This window comes from Coturnix japonica, chromosome Z (assembly GCF_001577835.2).
Source record: "Coturnix japonica isolate 7356 chromosome Z, Coturnix japonica 2.1, whole genome shotgun sequence".
Classification (NCBI taxonomy): Eukaryota; Metazoa; Chordata; class Aves; order Galliformes; family Phasianidae; genus Coturnix; species Coturnix japonica.
Window position 1 is genome coordinate 21,488,723 of NC_029547.1, and position 27,006 is coordinate 21,515,728.

Genomic DNA, 27,006 nt, shown 5'->3' on the forward strand with positions numbered 1-27,006 from the left:
TGGAGGTTTGCTACTTAGAAGCATGGACACTCCAACTAGGATGGGAATGCATGAGCAGAAGACTATCGCTGATAAGGAAAATAGATTGAGTCAATACTATCAGTAGTGATCAGCCACTTAACTTGTCACATGCACAAAGTGACCCAAGCTAGATCACTTTCTTGTTCCAGTACAATACCTGTATTTTGATAGCAGATGGTTCCTGGTTTCGAAGGAATGCTTTTCTGTCCTGAAAATTCCTTCTGACTAAGAATCCCCTTGCTTGGGCTTGCAGCTGAACAATCAGACTTTCATTAGCAAGCCACAACTGCTTCCGATTGTAGTCTGCTGTAACTTGCCCAACAATGTTCTGTTAAGCAATCACAGAAAAAGGTCATTTAAAAGGAGGTAAGCAAGAAAACCTTGTCAAAGCCAAAACCATTCTGAAATCTGGTCTGTGTTCTCTTTGTCTGTATGGCTTACAGAATCATAGAATCAGAATTGCTCAGACTGAAAAAGACATTCAAGATCAAGTCCAACCAAAACCTAACCATAGTACCCTAACTCTAACAACCCTCTGCTAAATCATGTCCCTGAGCACCACATCCAAATGGGTTTTAAACACACACTCAACCACCTCCCTGGAGGTGTTTATCATATACGATTCCACCCAGCTTTCAAGATGGTCAAGACACATTCAAGATGGTCAGGCACAGCTGTCACACCATAAAATGAAGAGTACTTTGGTAAGTTCATCCATTCAAATCAGTGGCCATGGAACTGTGTTCTGAAATGAATATTGGCTTCAACATGTGGAAAATGGTAGTGGCAATATTGGGATATCTCACAGTTTGCAAGAAGGGGCTCCCACAAATGTTCACACACGAACATAAAGAATACTGTATGCATCTTTGCCAGGACCTACTGAAGGCTGAAGGTGGCAGTTTCTTGGACTGTCTAATTATAAGCAGTGGTGTTACCACTGTGAGTCAGAGTCAATATAGCAATTCATGGAGTGGTAACATGAATTTCCCACTGAAGAAAAGGCTAAAGATGCAGCCCTCAGCAGGTAAAGTGATGTGCACTGTTGTTTGGAATAGGAAAGATGTGGTCCTTCTAGATTTTCTGGAACACAGACAAACCATCAATTTCAACCAATACATCACAGTGCTGACAAAGCTGAAGGCTCAAACTTGCAGAGTCAAGCCAGAGAAGACAACCGTGCTTTTGCAACACAACTAAACCAGGTTCTGTGCCAGTTTGAAGATGGTGGAGCACACTGCCATGCTTGGCTGGGTTATGTTACCACTCCAACCATATGGTCCAGATTTGGCATCCTCTGACTTTTCTTGGCCCAAAGAGATGGAAGATGGACTTCAGGGGCAACATTTTCCTAACAGTGATGCAGTCATAGCAGCTATTAAACAGTGGTTCATCTCTAACATTTCAGATTTTTTTTATTTTTATTTTTAAGAAGCATGGCATGCAGGTTCTTATTCACTGCTGGCAAACATGCTTAGCTAATGATGGTGATTGTGTTGAAGTTCTCTTGTAGTTGAGAATTTTCATCACCAAACAGTATTACTGTGCTCCTTGTATCTGTTGTAGTTTCCACAGAAATCAATAGTAGGCATTACTTTCAGAGCAACCTATGCACTTTGCTAGTATTGCAGGAGACTGCAGTCACACTCATCTTTGACTGAAGATGTTGCTGTTGTCAGAAGCAGATACTGCACTAAAATGATCTACAGTCTCACCCAGCACAGCCTATTCCCTTGATACTGCCACGTCTTGTTGCCTGTCCCTCGAGTATGCTTTGCTAACTTGCAATCAAAGTAAACATTTTAGCCACCTACCTGGATTTCTTCACCAGTTAACCAGGACGTTTTTGGTACAACTCCTTCAGGGACAGCACAGGTACCTTCCTCAGTTTCCACATTGTAATAGTAACTATACATATTTTTCAGTAGGAGTTTAATCCATGGGCTTTCATTAGAATCTGAAAGCAATACATGCTGTTATCAGATATGCCCCATTACACTGATAATTTACAGCTTTCCGTACCCACTCCTCTCTCTACATTTTGCTACAGAGCCATTTTACATTCGAAGTCACTAGATAAAGATGTTTCAAATTACCTCATTACACGGAACAGCATCATTATTTTAGAACAAAGTATCTGTGAGGTTTGTACAAAACCACTGTTGACTTCACTATCTCGGCACATTTTGTTTTTGAGCTTAATGCTGAAGCACCATATGCCATGTCTCCCATAACCTCCCAGAAAAAATGCAGACTGCTTCTAAGAAAACATTTTTGCCACCTTCTGGCCAGACACTTATTGACAAGTGAGCTCCCACCACAGATATCCTGTGTACACATCACTGCCTTTGATAAACCAGGCTGCATCCTGAAAAGCAGGAAAAACCTCATTTCCTCATGGACAAAAGGCCCCAAAGTACAGCTGATAAGGTCAATTGTGCAAAAAGCCATCTGCAAACTCATGTTGCAGATACCTGTTTCTCTGTTAAACTACACTGTCCATAATTGGACTATGGACACTCCAGCAGAGCCTGATCTTTTACAGTAGCCCTTAAGGCTGGAGCATGCAGTCTAACACTTTCCCTTGTCCGCTGACAAAATCAGATAGTAATGTGATTTTCTGATGGGGTGGACTACTGACAAAGAGAATATTCTCTGAATTCTCTCAAAGGTTAGCTTGATTTTAGCTAGACTCTAAGTTGTAACTAGACTTATTCCCCCAGCACACATTGTGCTCTGGATGACACATATAACAGTTCACCATCATGTTAAAAGTACTCTGGCAAGTACAGCATTTCTCAATGCATGTCAAAAATTAGCAGCCAACCCCCATTCATTTACAGTTATTTTATGTCTATTATGTCAGTTTCCCAGTTGCCTCAGTGACAGGGAAATACCAAACTGTCCTACTCAGGACAATTTTTACCATCTTTAGTTTTCAGCTTTTGGGCTTCCGAGAGGTTCTTGAAATAAGTTTCAGCACATTCTGAAACAACTCGTAAACCAAACTTGGACTGCAGCGTCATCAGGATTGGCTGTGAATCACCTTTCTCCAAGCACTTGTTAATCATTGAAATCCCAGCAGCCACTAGGGAAAAACAACAACAGAAAATTGTTTTATACATTACACACCCACAGTTCTATCCTCTAGCAACTCTGATACAATAGACTTCTATGCTGGTACAGACAGCCAGCATGCCATGTGCAGTGCTTCACCTTTCTACTGCCTCTATCATGCTTATAGGGAAGAGTATTACAGAGAACAGCTTTCCAGCAGGTGGGAATGCTGCCACAGTGTGACTGAGAGCAGTGAGGGCAGAGCTGCTGCCCATCCAGCAGAACAGCAGCTGACATCAGGACAAGGTCTGAGAGGTGCTCCTCACCCAGCCTGCCCAGCAGGCACCAGATCACTCAGGATCCTGACAGAGATGCAGGGGATCATTGTGTTATAATGATTCGATTCTGCCAGGCAAAACTGGAATAAATTCCAATTGTTTTGAACAAAGTTTTGCAATATTGCAGCGGCACCATAGTCAGAATCCTGAAGCAAGTGTTCCTTATCCTTCAGACTGGAAGCTGGTCCCACACTGATGCAGCAAGCTCATGCTGTTGACTTTGTCAGTGATGCTGCTCTTGCTCTCAGGGCACACAAAAGTAATGCTGTGAGACATGTTCTAACTTTCAAGTACACTAAGTTACCCATATGATTCAACTCAGGGTTTCCCAAGCATCCTTTTCTTTGTGCAAGCCCTACCATCACCAGAGAAAGTGAAACTTCTACTCCTGACAACTCATAGCAGCACACAACACACTACACACTACAGGTGTATGTGGTACTGCTTAGAAAATACTCCTCTGACCTTAAACAGTATTCCTTTGCATCTAAGCTCAAGGTGCATACATTGAGGAATAAGTAAACAGCTGGAATGTCATATATTATACACCAGTTAAGTGGATGCAGCCCACTCTGCCCTCCACACTGCAGCACCAAACACTTTACTTTCTGTGTTCCTGAGCTAAGATAAAAAGGGTTCACACCCCCAAAAAAGGTCTCCCTCTCATTGCTTGACCTATGTATGTTTTTCCATCTAGAGCTGACAAAATGTGCTCAGTGGCAGATGTAAGACTTGGCTAACATGCAGGAGGCACTCTGTGGGACTGAGCTAGCAGGACAGCATCTCAGCAAAAAACAGTTTACCTTGGTGGTTGGTTTGACTGAAGTAGAATGATTATATTCAGCTTTGTCTGGACAGAAACAGATCCACATCCACAGAATGTGGAAGCCAGCTGAGAAACAAATGAACATACAACACCACACCACTACCATCTGGACCTCCACCAAACGACATCCTGCTATGTTTTTGTGCTTCAAAAGAACAGTCCTATGCCAAACACATGCTTCCCCCAGAAGACTGTAGTAAGTCATGCCCAGCCATGCTATGACGGTGCCCAGGCATATGCTATCAGCAGTGAGGAATTAGGGAAGCAGTACATTAACAGCAGCAATACATGCTGCTGGCCAAGGTGGCTCAGCCATAGTCATATATGTTCCCATCATCCTTCTCAGCTCTGGTCACCAGGAACTGAATATTTTTGTTCTTTGTTTGGAGGTGCTGGAAAACGCAAAAGTACATGCAACCCAGCTTAACATTATTTCTGCAGATCCCCTGTTACCTAACTTTTTCTCATCTTCTAACTAATCATGCCTTTATTTTAGCAGGAAAGCATAAGGAAAAAACAGTGTGGAAAAAATATCAATTCAATAGAAAAGAACAGTTAACTCTGCTGCAGCTGCTCTGATTAAGGCCCACATAGTTTTGTAGCATTACAAGTTATTTGAGCCTTAGCCATCATAATCAGGCAGTGCAGTGACCTGCTCTTCCAGCAGGTCAGCACAGCAAAGAGCGCTTCTGCACCCATCCTTTCTTCAAGCAGCAAATACACACAAAGATGCAGCTGCCTGCTGTGATAAGCCTGAACTCTCAATGGGGCCAAAGATCAGCTCCCTTCTATAGCACAACTTTTCCAAGACATGCATTACTTCAACAGACAGCCCCTTCCCCTTCAAAGCTGAAGGTCTGCACTGATATCTCTTCCTGAAAGCTGTCATGCTACACAGATAATATTCAGCCAGCCTCATTTGGACTCCTCTTGGACAAGGACTTGGACAAGGGAGAAATGATTTGAGACATTAAGTAAGATGATGCAAACTGCACAGCAAACACCACAAGGAATTAGGAAGTGTTTTACTGAACAGGTCTTCCTAAACAAAGATACAATCTTCTACTGGCAGGATGGTTCATAAAGGCTTAATACTAAAGTATTAAATGCTTATTTAAAGCACTGCAATAACTCAGGGAGTGTTCAGAACTTCTCCAGTGTCAGCACTCTTTTTTATGTGATTGCTGTCACCATTATTGCAGAAATCTCAAAAAACCCTTAGTCCAGAGTAAAACAAAAACAAGACTTACACTGCCTTCACATCTGTACACAAGTTTGTAGGGGCAGGGGTAGGAGTTGTTTGCCTTTCAAAAACAGCTTCTCAGAGATAGTTAAAAATAAAAGTTCATTTCCAAGTATCGACTGAGTTGAGCTTTCTAAGTTTAGACTATGTGAACAGAACATGCAGACTTCCCAAAACAGGATGCATTTGTCACAGCAAGTATCAGGTTCTGTGCCGTGGGGAAATCTCAGTTTTTAATTTCAAAATCCTAGAGCACTTCTGACGAATGTGCTATTCAGACACTGCTTCATTTCAGCCTGGAAGGCAGAGCACAGGATTCTAGTACTTCTTTCCAACATGGACTTGTTAAAACAGTTCTACTGATCATACTAGATTACCAAAAGTTATGTATTTACCGTGAAAACTGGCATGGATTACACACAGGAAAACTTCACTGCAACAACTGGTAGCTGAGCCATGGCTATTATTTGCAATATCACATGGCACTGATATACAGATAATGCCACACTGATTTCTGTATGCAATTTATGTGATCTATTCGTAATGTTCTTACAGCAGTAGACACAAACAGGCATGTTTTCAAGTCATTCTTTAGCTCACATCTGTTTATATGCTATGCATTTCCTTCCCTTCCTTGTGCCCAGATGTTTCCTCAAGCTTTCTCACGCCTCTGGGTAGCATTGAAAGGAACCTTCTTTTGTGGAAAAAGTGGGTATCAACTCTACCAAAGACCCTGCATCAGATCCTGTCCCAGCAAACACAATCCAGATGCTTTTATTAGATGTGTAACTGATGTTAAGTGTCCTCAGTACATCTTACTGCTTGAATTAGGACAGCGGATCAAAAATAGTAACATTACATTACATTGCCTGTTTCTATAGCAGATAGGAGGTTCAATGCTGTAATAGCTGGCCATGCTTGCTTTGTTCCACCCACAACTTTCAAAGCACTAATACTGACACAGCCTGCCTGCCTAAAAGTAAACAAATGACAGCACTGCATTAATGAAGGCTGAATACAGCAGATGTACTTAACATCTCGGGGTGCAAAAGAAGGTGGTGCAGTCTCATTCCATCTCCCACTGGATCCAATTCAAGCAGGAGGTGGCCCAGCCCTGAATCGCAAGCTTGAAACTTCATCAGATCTATGCCAGCCCAAAGTAATTATGCACTACAGCTACTTTACCAAAATTAGTTATATTATATTTGCAGAAGGCATTCAGTTCATCTTGTATACAATGCGCTGACAGAATGCACCTCAACATTTTTTCCTACACATTTCCTCCTTTTCAGAGGCTGGAAGAACATACGCAACTCCAAAAAGCCTGAGTGCTCTTTTTTATTCCTTTTAGATACTTGTTAGGTATTTTAAAGTGTATGTATTTAAGTACTTTTAAACATATTTTTGTTTGAAGTGTTTTGAAGTATGTGTTCCTAATCTTTATTTGTTAGCACTTAATAAAAGGCATCATATAGAAATAAGTTTTTAGATCAAATTCTGAAATATTTCAACATACAACAAGACTTTAGTCTTATAGAAGCAAAATAAACTCTTGAACACATCACCCGTCTTCATTTCCTTCTGTTCTAACAGTTACATGAAAGCACACTGACAATGGAAATGTTGGACCCATTAACCTGAGTAACCACAGATGAAGCCAGCAATAACCCTGCAGACATAAATCATCCTAAATTCAGTAAGACAAAGAATATTCATTTGTTTCTTTCACTGTATTTAGAAGGTTGCCACACTTCCCTGAAGCGGAAAAAAAAAAAATCATCAACTTCAGTTTTTCAAGACCAAGAACAAGAACAATACAGATAAAGCTTAATGCTTACAGATTGCAGCCTCTTTCATATTGTTATTGGCATCACTGATTCCCTTTTGTATTTCATCCAGCCACAGAACAGCTGATTCATCTTGGGTTTCCTGGAAAATGGATAGAGAAAAGCCTTACAAAAATGAATATAAAATAGTATTTGAACATACTGATAGAGCTAACACACAAACTCCCCTCGCAAAGCCCTCAAGCACTAAATGTAATTGGACCACTTAAAATGAATAGCAAAACAAGCTCATATTCCATTGCTAAGTAGATTAAAATGCTGCTCAAACAGAAGTTTTCAAAGCTTTCACACATAGAAGACTCCATCCTGCAAGATGAATAGAAATTTTAAACAGAGATGGAAATATCTCCATTTCTGTAACCCATAAGCAAAGTAACTGAAGCATTAAATAAATGCAAATATCAGCCTGCCCTGTGATAGGAGCATCAGCAGCACAGAGGAATTTGATTCTCTTTCTAAATCTATTGTTCGAGAAGAGTGTGTGAGTACAGGCTACATAAGAAAATGCTGGCAAAAGCTGGCATTAAAAGCCAGCGCAGGTTTAGCTTGGATGGCAAAGGTTTCAGGAGCTGAGTGGCACAGGAGGTCTCACTTTCTACAAGCTGACCCTGCATGATGACTCCATAGAACCATAAGGTTGGAAAGGACCGGACCTACAAGATCATCTAGTCCTAGAGATCGCCCTCTCCCATTACCATAGCTACAGCAAACCACTAAACCATATCTTGTAGCTCCTCATCCAGACACCTCTTGAACATACGCAAACTACAAGAGAGGGTGCTTCCTACAAGATAACCCTTATCCTTCTGCTACTTCCAGCTTATGGCTACAATGAACAGAATTACGTCTGGAAGAATGCAGGCATTAACAGCCACAGGTACAAGTTTGCAACAAAAACTGCCAGCACAAGGTCTGCACAGGTGGGACCCCATGAAGCTCTGGGCTGCACCAGGTTCTGTCCACAGATGCAGTAAGTGTGAGAGACCTAAAAGAGTCTGATGATGACAGAAACAGCAATGTACTGGTTCAAACAAAATATAGGAACATATACACGCATACATAAATATATTGGAAAATAAAAGCGAGAAAAAGTCAAACAGCTCCTGGAACCATCTTCACAGTGGATATTGCTGTCATACAGACCAACTCTAGGTCAAAAATTCAAGAAATATATTATCCATAGAAATTGCAAAGAAAATAGGGTAAAAAATGGCACAAAAACACCTCTGTTTCAATCCTCTGTGTAAACATACACTAAAATATCTAAATAAAGTCAAGTAGTATTAGGCAATAGCATGACAGTGGATGCACACAGGCGTAGTAGAAAGCTGGAGTTAATTTTTGAGTGTGCATTTACTCAATTCCCAAACTATGGCTGAATTTATAGCAATGAATTGCGAAACTGAGAAGAATTTCTTATCTGGTGTTCAGTTTCAGCACATTAAATAGAAAAACAGATACAGATTTTGTTCTGGAGCCAAGCCCTGTTTATACTGAGCCTTGCCACTAGCTTGGAAGCTAGACCAGAACTCACAATAATTTTGTCTGCTGGAAGAAAGCCACTGTTTCTTGGCTTAGGTGGGAGTGGTGGGAGGGGAGTATGGAAGTGAATTTAAAAAAACAACAGAAAACACCCACACAGGCAGAGGAACAGGAAGGGATCAACGGAACAGCAAATGAGGTAAAACTATGAGAGGCTGCAAAAGGGGGTAAAATGTCCTGAATAGAGCAAACAGCTGGGCTGAGATGCAGACACAGCTGGTTGTTAGGTGGATGCAGAGGAACTGAAGCACAGCAACACTGTCTTAAGGCATATGTGTATCCCTGAGGTTTACTTTCGCCTCTGCATTTTCTAAACCACGATCACCACACTCTTCCCCACTTCTGGCCTCTCCCCAGGAAGCATACAGAGTTCAGCAGTACAGAATTTCTAGTCCAGGGGTGTGACGTCTGAGCCTTTAGTAAACAGTTTTCCAGAAGGTACCTTTTTCCCCAAACACTTGTACATAGAAATTCCAGCTGAACTTCCCTTTCCCTCCACTGCCATCACCTTCAGGGCTGTGGTAAATTAGGAGTTAAACTGCTGCTGTAAAGCAATTTAATCTCTGTGTTGGGCAGAGGCTGAAACTGAGTCATGTGTGCATATTTGGATACGTCACACCCTCTTGCTGTAGTAGACAAAGAACAAACTAGCTCCTTGCCATAAATCTCATGCCTACAGGATGCTTCTGGAGGACAGATCAATTGTGCCTTAGTGCCTTACAGAGGGAAGAAAATCCCCCCCGCCTCTGAGATGAACTAGAACTGCGCTGCCTTTTTTTTTTTTTTTTTTTTTTTTGGTATCTGGATTTAGAAAACTACAATGAAGATTCTGGTTTTCACTGGACTGCTCTCTCTAACATCAACTCTTACAACAGGTCAGTCCTCCTTTCTGTATCAGCTTTCTACTTTAGATGATAACATTTGCTTTCTGATAACACTGGTGCTTTACTGGCTTTAATGGGCTGCGCACACACCGTTGCATTTTGCTATACTCCAGCAAGTTTCACTTTAGGCAGAACTTCATTCCATTTCAGTGATACCTTGGACTACCTTCCTCTTTCCCAGTCATTTTCAGTAAGGGGTTTTTACCTAAGGGATCATTCTTTCCGTCCTGAAAAACATATCTCATGTTTCTGTAGTGAGATGATACTCTTTAACCTGTACAGTCTTGTTCCTTCCACTTTGAAACGTTCAACAGAACTGCAGCCTCAGACCACGTTATTAGAAGGAAATTTTCTGAGAATTGTTGTGACAAAAAAAAATCACTGAAATAACTGAACAGTAAGTCTAGTTGCTTTTTAATTCACTAAAACGACAGCTGCTTCCAAATGAAGACATTTTAAAAACTACATTTTGTATAAAAACAGATATGCATACTTGCACCTAACTTTTAAATGGCATCTGAAATTATTTTTTTATTAATCACCCCAAAGATTAGTAAAAGGGATGGAGGTGTACTAATTATGACTTCTAAAAGCTCTACCAAAAAACTGCCAGATTCACAGCAATGAGTCTGAATAAAGCTATTTTCCGTGTTTTGTTTCAAGCTGGAAGCACCCCCAAGTTTTCATTCAAATTTCAGTTTGCTTCCAAATTTCAGTTTCAAGATCCATGCTCTGTGCCTTGCGTGAAGCCTTCTGGCATTAAACACAGCCAAGGCTTTTTTTTTTTCTTTTTTTCTTTTTTTCTTTTTCCTTTCTTTTTTTAATGCAAGAATTCTTCATGCAGCTGTTGATTCTACAACAGTTATTCTGCAAAATAAAATATTTTCAGACTATGTGTGAAACACATTCATACTTCAGTAGGAAATGTAGATGCCTTTACAAAGCTCTCCAACAAGCACTGACGAGCAGGCATCAGTAGAAGTTAACCAGCATCACTGGCTTTGCTCACAAGTCACTGATATTTACTGATTCAAAACATATTCCTGGTGCATGAGAAATTTTATTCACCTTCCAGTGAGCTTGATCTAACATCAGTGTAAATGTTCGCATTCAGGTTCTGGGACCATCATTCCTCACGTACAAGGTGCTGAAAGGTCTTAGTTTTGCCTTAGTCAGAATCCAATACAGGAACGTAATCTTAATTTGGTGTGCGAGACCAAAATTATTTTTAGAATTATTTTCAAATTTGAAATTTCCAGCCTGTGCTCTTTCCATCTTCTCCAGTCATGTATTTCATTCACTAAGTGACAAGGACAGCACTGCCGTTTGCTTGGAAATTCTTACCAAGTCTAGACCAAATTTGCTTCTTATATAACAAATAACCAATACTGCTACCACCTTGCAAAAGCTTACATACAAGGTAACCTTTAAACTGGTGTTGGACAACTTTGATAAGGATGACTGAAAGCACCTCATGAGCAGGAAAAGTCTGTTTAGCATTACATTCACAATGAATTTTCAAAGTTGGGTTCGAAATTACAAATAAATAAAGATTGTTCATGAGCAGTTGAACAGCCAAGCAACAGGGAGCACCACCAAACTTTATAAACACAGGTTGTTTTTTCACTTGAAGGCAAATTATATTCCCAACCCATTAGTTCGCCTATTTTAACTGTTTTAACTTTTTTTCTTGTTTTGAACTTTAGAGTCTTCGCTGAATGATTCTGCAATTAAAACTGTGTCTCTTATCAAGACTTTCCGTGGAATTTCACAAAGAGACTATGATTACATCCCACCTCATGTTATAGAAGGGGAGACAAAGACAATCCATACCAAGGAAAACAAAAGCTCTGTGAAGAAGTACAATGACTCCACTTTAACAGAAGTGAACAACACCACGTTGGAATACCTGACTAGTTCTCTGAGCACCAAGCTAATACCCACTGTCTACCTCAGCGCTGTTTTACTGGGTGTACCATCTAACGCTATCATCTTGTGGATGCTGCTCTTCAGGATCCGGTCTGTGTGCACTGCCATACTCTACACAAACTTGGCTGTTTCGGATCTGCTCTTCTGCATCATGCTGCCATTCAAAATAGCATACCATATCAACAAGAACAACTGGATTTTCGGAGAAATTATGTGTCGAACTACAACAGTGGTATTTTATGGCAACATGTACTGCTCCATTCTGCTGCTCACATGCATCAGTGTCAGTCGCTACGTGGCCATCGTTCACCCTTTCACCTACAAGAGCCTGCCAAAACGCACCTATGCCATTGCTGTCTGTGCCACTGTGTGGACCATCGTCTTTTTATACATGCTCCCACTCTGCATAATGCAGCAAAGCTATTATGTGAAGCAACTGGGCATTTACACCTGCCATGATGTGCATAGCACCTGTGAAAGCATATCTTCTTTCCAGTTCTACTACTATGTTTCTTTAGCTATCTTTGGATTCTTAATGCCTCTTGCAATCATCATTTTCTGCTATGTTTCAATTATACGAACACTCAAGACTCACGAGTGGTTCTGGTATGTGAAAGTCAGTCTTTTGATCCTTACCATCTTTGCTATTTGCTTTGTACCAAGCAATATTATTCTTATTATTCATCATATCAACTATTACTACTACAACACAGATAATTTGTATTCTTTTTATCTAATAGCTTTATGCCTTAGCAGCTTAAACAGCTGTCTTGATCCTTTCCTTTATTTTCTAATGTCAAAAATACGAAGTCAATCCAATATATATCTAACAATGGTTAAAATATCCAGAGAAACATGAACTTTATTCTATATTTATATTATCGGAATTATGACTTTATGTAGTACTAACCCAGGTAGCAATAAACCCCAAATTTGATAATTAAATCTAAAAAAATTCTAAGGTTGTTAAATCATGATCTCAGTGAAATTTACTTCTCCCAAACACCACACATGAAGCATCCTCAAATATACTTCTCCAGCTTGATAATTTTGTTGTGTGTGGCATGATGTCTGGTGAATCTACTGAGATTCAGGGAAGCAGCTGAGAACTTCCTTCTGAGAAGATCAAATTCATGGCCACAGAGAAAACACTATAATATTAGTCACCACAGATTCTGAATAAGAGAGGAATCCATAACTGAACAGCACTTTTAAAGCCCATTCCTAACTTGGAACACTTTATATGTTCTTTGTGCCCACAATCACTGCAGGATTAATGTGAATATGAGGTTTTGATACAGTGGGAATGGGAATGAGCAAAAGCACTAGGTGTTCATGGGCTACAGAGCAATGGAGAAACATTATGGCACACAGCCAAGAGCAAATTCTGCTCTGGATATTAGAAATAAAGAGTTGCAGTCCCATTAGGTTGGAAGTACATCTACATCTGCAGCCTTAAAAGCAGAACTTGACATGCTTCCAAGGAAGCATCTCCTTTGAGGCTGCTTAACCAGCTTTACTCTGGAGACTTGTTCTTCCACTGTGTCAGCACCTGCACTCCTACAACCCACAAGGACTGCTGGAAGCTAAGCCTTATCACTGTGAATCCAGACATGCTTTCTTCTTGCTTGGTAAGCAAAACAGGAAAGCTATTTTGTAGCATCCTCTATATTTCCACATCCTCACAGGAAATAATTAGTGTTACAAGAACTGAAGCAAGATGTGATTAATTGTCCATGTTAGGAAAGTAAATGGTTATCTTCACATTTATATTAGCTCAAGACCTACAGATGCAGAGTATAAGATCTTACAAATAAGCTCAGTGATTAATGGACATTTGTAACTAACTGTGTGAAACAAATACAAAGCACTTGATAATAGTATTATGAGAAACTTAAAAATAAAGTCACTTGCATTGGAAAATGGGAAGTGCCTCCAAGTAATCTGCAGTCTGGTGAGGCTCTACCTGTTCAATTTCTTCTGACTCCTAATTTATTTTAAATTGTGTCATTCCCTCAACATGCACAAGAACACCATTTAACTATAGCTTTTAAATAATCCAGATGTTAACCACTTATTGCAAACAACAAAAATCCAGCTTAATTGTAAAGCCCGTGTGTCTACCACACAACGCAGGAAGCACATCAAAGTATGGCACAGTTGTTCAACATTTCAGGCACCCAGAACACTTCCTAAACACAGGGTTTCTTTTCAATGAGACTTGAACACACTTGATTTGAAATGGCTATGAGAACTGTTAGAAGCAATCGTACAAAGTTATAGGAATAAATGAATTCCATGTTTGTATTTTCTGATGATGATCAAGAAGGTATCATCTAACTGCTATAGGAACTAGATTCTGCACAGATGAGGCCACTTCAGCCAGGGGTACGTGACAAACGCATGGTCAGAACAGGCCAGCAGTTTCGATCCATCTGTTTTCCAGACACTGGAATACAGGAAGTTCACAGTCAACTCTATCTGACTATTATAAATCAAGTACTCCCTTATGCCACGGCTCACTCTTAAAACATGTTAAACACAGTTAAAGACCAATCTGCATTATAAACAGGGATAAAAAAAGTAAAGGGCTGATAAAGACTGGAGTTTATTGCACAGCCTTTGCAATTCTGTTTTGATTATTTTTGAAGTTCAGTCTAAATCGTATCTTAAGGAAAGTGATATCCATATTCCTATTCAGAAGTTAGAGAAATAACTTCAATTAATGTGTCTGAATATTTATTTTAGGAACATACACAGTACAGAGCCTTACTCTCTCCCTAAACAGAGTTGTTTGGTTTATTTAAAATAAATTGCTGCATATAAAAACTGATGTTTTAAGTATTTGTCAAAGGACTATAAAGAAAACAACCAGCACACATCAAGGGAGGAGAGTTTTCAGCATCAGATGATCAGTGAAACCTGACGTTATAAGAGAACCCAAGCAAGACTGCAACACCCAGTTCAAGAGCTCTGCCAGTGGATGACAGAAACACAAATTTTCATAGCAGGTACTGCAGGTAAGGTGGCAAAATAGCTGGGAGGTGTTTCTACAAGCCATTGTGCATGGATTTTTTCCAGCTGATGTTAGGAATGTATTACGTGAATTTTAGGCATCTTCTTGAAACACCGGGAATATTTTATGGGCTGGACTATGAGCTTTAGCTAATGATCCCTTCAGTCAAATCCTGCAAATTGTTAGGCTGATCTGTGTTTATACTTCCCTAAGCTGTGATGACAACCAGGGCACTGCTTTTGAGGAAGTGGATACCAGCATCCTGCTGAGATCGGCTGAAGCTGAAGGCATGTACAAGATGGCAGGCATGTCGTTGCACAACAAGGGCAGAAGAGAAACACCACTACTACAGACTGTCAGATTTCAGCAACTGAGGTTCCTCAGCAAAACAGCTCCCAGAGAACATATTCTCCTCAGCATGACTGAGTACTTTTCAAGCAGAAACCTCAATTCCCATCTATATTATAACTACCTGCCTAATTATCTCTAGTAACTAGATCCTTTCACAAATACATAACAGTTACAGAATGAACCTTACTGTTAATTAATTGATAATTAATGTCCTGTGACTCTCAGAATAAACTCTAGAAGAAAAGTGCTCAGTGCATGTTTCTTGTCTCTGGCTTATTTACAATCATTCATACAACTAATCCAAACGCTGCAGGAACAGGACAAGAACACATGTAAATAAAAAGAATTGGCATTCCATTTCTGACAGAAGGCAACAGCTCTAACCTTGCGTTTCTGTGTTTTGGCATGGTGCAGAACATCCTGGTAATGCTTTGCATTTTCTGGTCTCACATTTTGCAGCTTGGCTGTGGGCATCAGTAGAGCTTCTAGAGTTTTTTCAGCATTTCCTTGGTCTATTGCTTCATTAATGTGGTCAATTGCAATAATTCCTATGAAACAGAAATTTTATTACGAGCGTAGTTGTCAGTGAGATACAGCTTATCACATAACAGATACAAACAAAGCAGTAACACATAGAAAAGAAAAATCAAGTCAAAAGAAGCAGAAGCAGCAACAGCAACTGATTTATTTTCTTCAGTTATTTGTGTGAAGATATTGACTTCTACAGATTTCCTTTCTGCCACACTTATTCACTCCACTGAACTTGTCTATCCACAGAACATTCTACCATTACCAAGAAATAAAAAAATAAAATGGAAAATTGACTTTACTCAGCAGGGCACAAAGAGCTCTGAGAAGCTTAAAGAAATACTGGACACTGTTATCTATGTGTGTACCAATGCACTGGCTGGATGTGCCAGTGTACAGACTCAAGACTTGTTAAGTGATTGGGAATTAGACCTCTTGAAACACTAATTTCAGAGGTTATGTACATACTGACCTACGAGTTACAACATTATGTTGAACCTTAACCTAATTTCTTTAAACTTCACCCCCCCCCAGTCAAACTGACAACGCTGACCTTATGAGATCAGCTTGATTTTGTTTAGACCTGTGGACACTGACTACAGCCACATCACACAATGTACTTAATAAAACCTCTGACTCATTTTCTTCAGGAGTCAAGACTGTTCTCATTTACAGTGATAATATATTCCCTCTCCAAAACAGCGTGGAGATGCTCTGATTAAGGAGATTTTGCACAAAAGTCAAGCTGCCCCACAAGGGCACTGGCCAAGGGTTCCTCATGACCTGTGAGAGACTGTTCCACTGGAATTACATTGCAAAGAATTCTCAGCATTAAAGACTGACTGCTAATGTAGAAACATCTTTCTCAAGGCCTTCTTCACCTATTCATGACTCCAGTGAAGCAGAGAGTCACAAAAAGTAATTTTGCCCACTGAAAAAAAACACTTATATCCCAGACTGGGATATACAGTCGCACTTAAGTGAAAGAAATACTCTCCAAAACGATTTATATTAGAGTGTACACAACAAACTTTTCTTTCAGATAGGAATTTCAAATTACACGAAAGGAGATCAGGGCAGACTGTTGCACTTCTGCAGTTCCCACAAACTCTGGTGAAAAACAAGGGCTTGGAAATCAATTAACCAAACATGGTTTTACATGGGGTGTAACCTATTTTCTGACCCTATCCTCCAATATACTTTTGGCTTCCAATTTCTGCAAAATCCCTGCAGTAATACCATCCAGATCAAATACTGATCTATACTGACAAGCATCCTGAACCACAGCATTTGTAATGCTGCAGATGGTAGGCATCCTAGGATGTATCTGAGCCAGATGCAACATAACCAGAAATACTTCAAGTGGATTTGAAGATCAACAGGTATTCAAAATTATTTAACAGCTTTCTCTACTGATCAGAGTCTGTATAAGGCCATTTAGCACAGAAATGTGTGCCCTGAGGACCAGATTACCATCTCTGTTGCCAATGTATAGGAAGAATTACTTACTTTCATTTTCTTCTTGAATTTGCATATTAACCATGTCAATGCAGTTCTGGATATCATTCCAGCTTAAATAATCTTGGCCTTGAGATGAAGCCTCTGACTTAATAGACAATAGTGTATCAGCATAACTATAAGAAGATATAAAATACATAAGTGTATTTCATACACAAGGTAAATTGCCATTAAGAATTAGTCAGATGTATCATCCATCATTTAATGACTTTTCCAATGAATTGGAATCCAATGATTATCAGACCAACTCATCTCCTGCCAGAAATTACAGAAACATGCAAGGTGCTTTCTTGGTCACACACATATTTTGGGATGTGAAAAACTGACCCAACATGTTAATTCTAAGCATTCTTCTTGGCAAAGTGATGATGATATCATTTCAGGAAGTGGCTGCCTCTCCCCCAGATACTATGTTAAGCAGGAGATATCAGTACTCTCAGGGACTGCCACAGTCCATTACGATTTCATGTTATCAATTGTATTTAACTCCTAGAAAAATTGAAAATTTTCAGTACCCTAACGAGGAAAAATAAACCACGGTGTATATACTGGTGGCCCACCCAAGTTCTGTTACAGAGGCAGGGATACAGTGCATGGTGAGCACTACAGCTCTTAGAAAAAAATCTCAAATATTTCTCCTCATAGGTGATTTTAAAATGACTTTTTTTTTCTTTTTTCTTTTTTTTTTTCTTAACTCTTCCTGACAGAAAACTATAGCAAAATATGATGTCTTTTTTCTTCACCATCTGCCCTGAACTATTCTAGATCCTCTCTGATAGGAATCCATCAGGAGCAGAAGCTTGCTTCAGTCCTCATTTTTCCCCTAAGGGAAACTGGCAAAGCTGGGCAGGTCCTTTACAGCATAGTATTGCAGATGAATTTGGGAGAAACTGTTGCCAACTTCTGGCTACACTAAGTAAAAAAGCAGAATGTGAGACCTCGTAATATTAGGTAGCAGCCCCTCCTGCTCAGAAGAAAACTTTGCGTCTTGCATGTAGAGGATGATGGGCCATAGGAAGAGAGAAGACATGAATAATGTTCCTCTACACCCAAATCAATGTCCTCCAAGCGCAAGCTTTGTCGCTTGAGTCAGCGATTAGTAGAAGGATCACAAACCAAGTTGTGCGGGAAACCTTCACAGCACCTACACATGCAAGTTAAATAATTCTAATATTCCTGATTAAAATACTCAGCTACCACCATGAGTCAGGCAAAACACACATCCCCTATTTTCATCTGTATCCTGAAATGAGTGGCTGCTAGAAAAATAGATAAGAACTATTTCCTGCTCTGATGTGTTTTCTAAGCATTCAGCAGACTACATTTAAGGGATTCCAAGTGGGAGGATGAATGTCCATGTTTAACAGTTGTGAAAAGCTCTGCAATCCATTGATTTATTCACTCTATTTTGAAATCTTATTAAGTGCTTAGTAATAAGTCCCACTTATTAAATCTTTTGTAAGAAGGTGGTTCCTCAGTTAAGTACTAAACTTTGTATGTCCTAATTTCCATACTTTTTCCCTCACTTCAGTTATTGTAAGAAAATAACTGAATTAGTGATAACCTAGCAATTCCTATTATTAACTTTTCCCACAACATGTGCAATTTTGCAGGTCTGTTCTGTATTTCCACTGAAGATTCATGTCCTAGGAAAGGCATTTCCTTAACAAGTGCGTGTCTTCCAGTAGAAAGCCACTGAGTATTTCCCTCACAGAAATTTCTCTAGCTCTACTTAACCCCTTTTGACACTGTGCCGTTAAGTCTTCCTGCAGCCCAGATTTATACAATGTCACTGTAGCTTTATTTTATTCCTCAATCTAATTAATTCCTAGTCTTCCATTTGTACTGACTGACAACTTTAACAGGCCATAGTGCCATCAGTTAAAATCACTGTCTGAATGCTTTGGGGCCCATTTTTATGTTTTCTCTCCCACAGGTATTCCTGACATAAGCAGAACCCAAATGGAACATAAATCTTGCTCCACCTCACAGCATTCTGCCATTTCTCCAAGTCACCACAGATCTTTCCCTCCCTCAACCCCACAAACTAGCCTATTATTCCTACCCTGACTTTCACATTCACGAACCCTTGTGAAGACCTTCAGTGACCAGGTCACTGCTGTCCCTATGACACTCTCCAATAGCACTCAGGTTTCCACCACCCACACACAGGTGGTAAGAACATGCCCACAGGTGGGGGCCTCAGGTCCTGCACAGGCCCTAGAGCTGCCTGCTAATTTTCTTTTGCAGATAAGCAAAGGAGCACAGCAGCAGCTCATGGCTCTGACAAGTCAGACACGTGGCAGTGCAAGCAGCTGGCAGCTAAGTGCAGGATACATCCTAGCTTTGAACATGCATGTGTGCCACAGTAACGTACTCAGCTTTTTAGCAAGCAGGACTGCACTACATTTTTGAGATCCTTGCAGATTTTGAGTGAAAAAAAAAAAACAAAACAACAAAAACAGAGTTAGCCTGGGTCCAAGGGGTCTCCTTGACCTTTAGGTATAAGCATATTATCACATTCCAAAGATCCTCCACCAGTACTGTGAATAGGTAACTGATTAACAGTTTCCAGCTACGGTTGGTTTCTATGCTAGTCTCCACAGAAATTCTTCTCAGGTCTTAATGTTTGCTTTCTGAAAATAACTTCCCTTCACCTTGCATAAGCTCTTGCTCTCAAATATTTGACAGTGTGACTGCTTCCACTTAGGGACACTCAAGCAGCTTGGTATTTGTTATGTTTTGTCCTATTAACATATTACAGAGATAATTATCTTGCAGCCTTTACAGCTTCATAGTCATAGCACAGACAGCCCACCTAGTGAAATGCCTACTTATCCTTCTGCAGAGCTTGCCAAGTTTCCTCTAGACAAGACAAAATGAACTTTTACCGTTGAAAGTTTTCCTCTTCCAGATTACTGAAGCCAATGCATGGATTTCTGAGGTGATTCCTTATCATTTGGATGTCCTTGTTTTCCAAGGCCTGGTTTAGCAACACAACAGCTGACAACATTTCTACTGCAACAGACAGTTCATCGTGTGCCAGGTAATTCTGTAGGATAATAATGTACCTCAAGTGAGGAAGCTAAATAAGCAGTGTAATGAATCTGAGTTAGACAGCCCAGATACCATCAGTGAGGTGGACTTGATTTAGGACTGAAGTACTAAGACATATATCCTGGTCACAGTCACGTCACATTAACACACCACTGAGAGAGCTCACTGTTTGCTACACATCCTTTGGGCCCCTTGCCCCACAGTCCCATACTGCCATAGGAGGGGTTATTTTTCTATGCTGTGTACAGAGTTAGTCCTCAGTAAGCATGCAACAATTAAAAAAGTCCATTTGTTGCAACACAGCAGCTCAGCCAGAGCAAAGTGTGTCAAGAAATGACTTTTGTGATTCAATATTGCCAATTCGATTGAAAACAGTCATGCAATACATGTAACACCACAAAGAGAGAATTAAGTCTGACTTTACATGACAACATGCTATGTTTATGCTGTTCCACAGCTTGAGTATGTAATATCAGAGGCAGGTCACAAGCATTTCACTCTTACCACAGCGTTCTGTTGCTGGAGGTTGAACAGCTCAGTCTGATAGACAGCAGCAGCAAATGAGTGAACAACAGGCAGCTGCGCCTCCGGTTTCATCAGTGCAATCAGTGTTTTACTAGGATCACAGTTACGAATTGCAGTATTGATATTGTCAACTGCTATAAGTTCTAGAGAACAGCAGGGAAAGAAAAACCTATTAATTTCCATACGCCACTTGCTTTCTATGCCAGGTAGATGACAGTTAGGTTATCCAAAGAAAATCATTTTCTGTCACTGGAGAAAAGTCTCAGATTAAGATAAACCACTGAATTTTGCAAAATGTGTCTATTCAAAAAATTTCAGCAAATAATTGAATGGAGGACTATAAAAATCGTCTGGATTTTTAAATATTCGGGATCCTCTATGATACCTTTAATCCAAACCAGGAATCTCACCTGTCCTGAGAAGGATGGCATGTCTCTCTGCACTGCTCAATATGTCATCTCAATTACTGCAGTCCCACCTCAGTACAAACACTTGCTTCCTAGTGTACTACCTCCTCCCTCACCTCCTCCTTTTCGCAGAACCTAACTCAGACATCCAGAACAAGCCTGTCCTGCAACGATGGCAGTTCTGACTCCACTTCAGGAGGCCTGGAAGAAATCTGCTGAATAACGCTGACAGTGGGCTTTTAGCTGGCTACAGTGAGGGGGAAAGAACACATAAAAAAACTTCTAGGCATGTGTGCCATCCCTAGTCCATTGAAATCTGGAAAGTCATTCTTCACAAGTACTACCATCCAGAAACAGTCTACAGCTCACATTTTATGTCAAACAAACCACCAGAGAGAATGCAGACATAAATCCCTGAACAGCTTCTACTTGGTTGAATATACTTCAAGACGTTTGAACATCAGCAGAAAAACACTTCCGACCTGGGCACCCACAGCAACCTGGCAACACCCCCAGCTTAGTCAGTGGCTGTAATTGCACACCAGGAAGAGCCAATTCTGAGGAAACTCAGGCCAGAACACACCCTGGGAGATATTGCACAAGGTACCACCTCAGCCTTGCGCAAAGGGAAACAACCTTAAAGGTTAGAGTGCATATGGCAGAGTAAAGAATGACAATTATGTAAATGTCATTTCCATCAGCAAAATAATTCCCATTTCCTCTACCTTATCTATTTTTTTTTTTACCCTCTTACCCAGGGAATGCTTTTAGTCACTGCTGACTGCTCGAGTCCATACAAGAGTGCTTGTCCAGCAGATACCATTCACAATTCATGCATGCAGCAACACTTAGGTCTTAACAAGGATTAAGACTTTGAAAACCTCTAAGTAAGCAGTCCCACCTAGACAAGCTCTTCGCCTTTCATTTCAATTGCTCTGAAGCATGGTTGGACAGGAACTTGTTATTCTCAAAGGCCCCTTTTTGGCTTCGGCCGTGGTTAGAGACAGCAAAGGCTCTCAAAGCTACTGCATGCACGCATGCTTCTTTAGAGAAAAGATGAAAGAGGAGAAGACTCAGAGAAGACTTAGAGTCCACAACTGAACTAAGACTAGCTCTGTAGTCAGTAACTGTCCGCTCCTAGTTCAGGAACTAAGCATGCAGACTGCAAAACACAGACTAAAATGTTCACATTCTCCCCCACCCCCTTTTGAAACTAAACATGATAAATGAGTTGCTCTCTAAGTCACTGTAACTGCTTTCCACAACTCACAATTTTCCTTCTAACTTCCCTTGCAAAGGAGCACCCCTTTAAAGAGTGGAGCACTGCTCACCATGCCTAACCAATCAAAGGTAGGCTAACATTCAAGCTAATAAGTCTAGCTGCACTTCTGCCTTAGGTTGACCTCACTATACCACCTTCAAGTTGCATTACAAAAGCAATTAGCCTGGATTCAAAGCACTGGAAATACAGAAAACAGCCACTAAGCCATGCTCAGATGTAGCACGAAATGACAGCAGTTTAACAAAGCTGAATCTCCTAGCAAAGAAGTTTCCAGTGAAACAAAACAGTACATGCACTGCAAATTTAGATCCCCCTTAACTATATTTTTAAAAACTGTATCTCTCTTAACCTTTCTACTGTGACATTCTCAGTCTAAGAACAGATCAGATATGTGCATCTAAAATTGAGAATAATTTTCTTCAGCATGATTGGAAAATATTCTTCGACTTGATTGTTCTATTTTAATACTACAATGATGGTCATCACACCCATGTGAGGATTAATGCTATTCAAGCCATCAAGCCATGCACTGTATTCAGGTTGTATTCAGCCAATGTTTTTTTTTTTTACCAGTAGCTTAAGTTATTCAAATAAAGATGTTAGCTACCTCAGGTAAAAAGAATATATCCGATGTAGCATAGATTGGTGACTTGGCAATTGTGACTCAGAACAGTTACAAAACAAAATGCACATGGTTTCAGATTAAAAATGCAAAGAATTGTAGATTGAATTAATCGTCTTAAAGTAATTAAATGGCGATGCTAAAAAATGAGTATTAAAACAGTTACTCACTAAGCTTGTGAGCCTCAGCTTCCGCATTGGCAACACTAACTTCTTTCTGTATTTCACTTTTGTCGAGCATATTTGGAACCCCTGCTATCTAACATCAGGAAAAAAAAGATTTGATTATGCTTGTAAGTGTGTTGGGAGAAAAGGGATAAAAACCCTCAATGGCACACTAGGATTTGAATATGTATTTTTTAAATAGGCAATACAAATATCACAGTACACATAACGTTAGTTTTTCCCTGTGATTTTCTCCCTGAAATTCAATTCCACCAGAGCTTTTACTTGTTAGTTGCTCAGTCTTATCTTGTGTTGTATTCAAGCTTAAAAGATTAATTATAACAAGCATTACTGGGGCTTTCATGCCACATCTCAAATATTTTTCTGATTTCTTAGTAAATACTTAAAAGTGCGCTGTGCTCTTAGGAGCAAATGCATTTACTTTGGTATTGATTAGTACAGTAGTTATTGTAAAACCTCGATAAAGCTCTTTCTTAAGTGATGCTGGAAGCAGAGTTGGGCAATTACTCTCTGGCTCCTGCCAGCTTCGAAAAAAGATCAAAAAGTAAAACTGATGCTTAGTAGCCATTCTACTCAATTACCTGCATTTTCTGTTCTTTAGAATCACACAATTGCAACAGGTACCAAGAGGAATTTTGTGGCAGAACTTCAAGTAGGCTCAAAGCAGGATGGTTCAAACCTGCCATCAGTGCCATTTCATCTTGCCGGTCAATAGCCTCATTCACTTGGACTAAAGCTATGTGAACTGAAATGAAAACAATGCTTATAAAACAGCAAATACACACTTTTTGCCAAAATAAAAAAAAAAAATTAAAAAAAAAAAAGGAAAAAAAAAAGCCCATGGCTGTCAGCATCTCAGTTTTAGTAAAAACAGTGAGACTATATTGTCAAAAACAAATCCTACCAGAAAAAAATAAGTTTCTGGCTCTGTATGAGCCCATGTGGGAGCAATTTAACGACTGCTAACTAACAGGTTATGAACATATTTTGGATCTATATAGAAGAGGGGGTCAAAATTTACAGTAAACTGCACATGGAAGGATCTCAAACATGAAGAAACAAAGCAGGCAAAAATGATTAGATTCTGAACTCAGGAATCCTTGTAGCAATACTCACAAACAAACAGACATTAGCCCCCAAATGATTAGTAGAGAAGCAGCAGGAAGAAAAACCTATCAGACAGACAATATATTTTGTATGTTTTATAGGTTTCCACAGCATTATTGTTTGTTCCTGTGGGTTCAAGTGACATTCAGCTGGAATCTGGTAGAACATGCACACTCCTGTAAGCATCCTGAATGGCTTACTGTTGATCTTATTGATGTTGCCTTGAATCTCAGCTTGTGTCAGCAGCTCTTCATAGACATCTCTCTCCTCTTCAGAGATTGTGCCATTCTAAGAAAACAAGACTGTTAGTAATCAAGAAAAATTCTGTGGGAGAACAGCCATTAGCAGGAGCCATTAAAAGTGCGTCAGCTGAAATATTTGCTGAATGTACTTGTGAAGGAATTTGGTAGCCACATGTATCTGCATATTATGATACGTGATTGCGCAATATTGAAAGTGTTTTCTGAAAAGTACCCATATAAATACAGCACAACACTTTGCAGCAGTCAAGAACAGTAGCTGTCAAGTGAAAACAAAGCAAATACATTCACACTGAAGATCTGTGGAAGAGATTACATTTTATGCCCCAAAAAGGCATCGCTTCTTTGTTTTTAAAATTGGTTTAGTTTTGTTTTTTCTTAAGTGATAGAGGAAAACAGATGATTTTTTTAATTTTATTTTTTAAGATTTTCAGTGTTTTATCCTTTGGCTAAATTGCCTGCTTGTTAGATCACCATTACTTACCCTAGTCCATGTCTTTTTTAATTTTTAAAATCAATTTTTAAAACTAATTTAGCTTGTTTTTCACAGGAGAACAGCATGAAAAGCAAAAAGGAGTATATACATCGTGAGGTCTAATAAAATACCAATACCTTAAGTCTTGCACTTGATTGTTTTCTCCTTTTAGCATCAAAGAGCTCATTCTGATAATCCTGTGCAAGTTCCTCATCCACATTTAGCAACATTGCGTTTGGGTTCCTCAGAGTTGCAAGGGTTTGCTCAGCTATTCCCTTCTCAATAGCTTCGTTAATTGCTATCACTGCAGCATGCACTAGAAGTATAAACCAAGATTTTAGGAAGCAATTAGAACATTCAAATCATTCCTTGACCTTGGTCTTCATTTTAAAAGGAATAAACTGATAACATGCTGTTGACAACAGAAATACAAATCCCTTCAGTAATGGTGGGAAATCACTAATTAACCAGAATTCACTTAGCTTTTGTAGCAAGACAATGAAATACCTCCATTAGATACAGAAGTAGCAGTAAAAGCATCCAAGAACAGTGCGCATGTATGACTATGAGATTAACTGCACCTTGTCCAACTTTGTCCAGCTCTAGACCATTCAGTCAGTTGTTGCATGCAAGTTCTGTTCCTTCAGGTCAGTACCATGTTCTAATTTATTTGAAATAATGGTTTAATACGCGTAAGATAATATAAACTTTCCACTTGTTTCCCCAGGCAGCAGCAACAAATGTACTCTATTTACTCAAAGGCAGCTTTAGTAGCATTATGACCACTATCTGTTCCTAGTTTTTGTCTCCCAACTAGGGGCTGCTGTTTGGTGACAGTATAAACATGAGTTGAGTTTTGTTATTCAAGTTCCATGTCATTTTGAAGGCAATTACATGCAGCAAAAGTATTTTCAGTCACTTCCCTTAGTTAAAGCTCCTTTGTGTCTGTACAGCAACACTTACATGATGAGTACATATGATGCTTTGGGACATAGCTTAGCAGTGGACTTGTTATGTGGATGGTTGGATTTCATGATAGCAAAAGTATTCTCCAAAACCTAAATGATTATATGACTACTTAAAAATATTGTTTAAAATAATTGTTACTGAAAGATTTTATGCAGGAAAAAGAAAATTCAAATAGTGAAATCTGTTACCTAGAAAATACAGCTAAGACTCCCCAATTGGGGCACAACCCTAAATGCCATGTCTAAAACTGTCCAAGATGATAATTCTCCTTTCTTTATTGAGGATCTCCATGAGAACTGGGGAAGACAGTGTCACTAACAAAATGTCTCCCTACTCCCATACCCTGCAAATCTGCAAGCTACAAATAGAAAAGTGTTCCCCAGCCGTTAGTTGCTATGAAATCGTTTTCTCTAGCTCAAGTCAGTACAACATTCTCTTCTAATGATAAGCAGCTGGCACAGGGATGTGGAGAGTCACACTGTTTTCTTCAACATTCAGCTTTATAAAAACCAAGGTCTGCCTGAAGGGGCAAAGTGAAGATGTGTAAGCCCCTGCATCTGCATCTAAAAATACACAGAAAGGATGTAATCTCTCACAGTATTGTATAAGAGGTACCTCTGACATAAGTGGAGCCAGCAACAAGTGGACAACAGATAGTAAAAAGATTAGGAAAGCTGTGAACTTGTGCTGGTGGATGTTGTAAGCCAAGAGAAACAATGAGAAATGTGACCGGACAAAATATGGTTATTTAGAAAAATAGTCAGTTTTGAGAGTACTTAAGTTTACTCTTTGCATGCTGATTTGTACTAATACTGACAGCATAGCAAAAGTCATCAGTTGTTGTTTCACTTCCTATTTCTATTTTGCTCACTCCATTTCAGAAGCAGGCTGATAGCCCTCCTGTAGCAGGATCTCCACATCAATTCTCATTGATGCATGAGGGTTCCCACAGCAGATATTTCCTGTTCTGGGGCAGGGCACATTACTGACAGCACAGTCCCTGCCTAAAGAGACAGA

The 27,006-nt window shown here is 39.7% G+C and overlaps 2 protein-coding genes across 5 annotated transcripts in view; one reads left to right on the forward strand and one right to left on the reverse strand.

Moving 5' to 3' along the window:
• Positions 1-27,006, reverse strand: part of IQGAP2 (IQ motif containing GTPase activating protein 2) — a 114,031-nt gene that overhangs the window by 19,149 nt on the left and 67,876 nt on the right. The window contains exons 8-19 of one of the 4 annotated variants that reach the window (XM_015848845.2): positions 25,158-25,336; positions 24,486-24,573; positions 23,760-23,923; positions 23,164-23,251; positions 20,662-20,825; positions 19,992-20,152; positions 17,092-17,216; positions 15,439-15,602; positions 7,324-7,414; positions 2,948-3,109; positions 1,836-1,978; positions 179-349 (exon numbers count right to left, since the gene is read on the reverse strand). In XM_015848845.2, coding sequence (XP_015704331.1) covers positions 179-349; positions 1,836-1,978; positions 2,948-3,109; positions 7,324-7,414; positions 15,439-15,602; positions 17,092-17,216; positions 19,992-20,152; positions 20,662-20,825; positions 23,164-23,251; positions 23,760-23,923; positions 24,486-24,573; positions 25,158-25,336 — 1,700 coding nt within the window. The remainder of the gene's footprint in view (positions 1-178; positions 350-1,835; positions 1,979-2,947; positions 3,110-7,323; positions 7,415-15,438; positions 15,603-17,091; positions 17,217-19,991; positions 20,153-20,661; positions 20,826-23,163; positions 23,252-23,759; positions 23,924-24,485; positions 24,574-25,157; positions 25,337-27,006) is intronic. The other 3 variants (XM_015848846.2, XM_015848847.2, XM_015848848.2) reach the window with 3 other exon arrangements.
• Positions 9,501-15,305, forward strand: F2RL2 (coagulation factor II thrombin receptor like 2). The gene is made up of 2 exons (XM_015848850.2): positions 9,501-9,749; positions 11,465-15,305. Exons 1-2 carry the CDS (start codon positions 9,695-9,697, stop codon positions 12,544-12,546), a joined length of 1,137 nt encoding a protein of 378 aa, XP_015704336.1. The 5' UTR covers positions 9,501-9,694; the 3' UTR covers positions 12,547-15,305.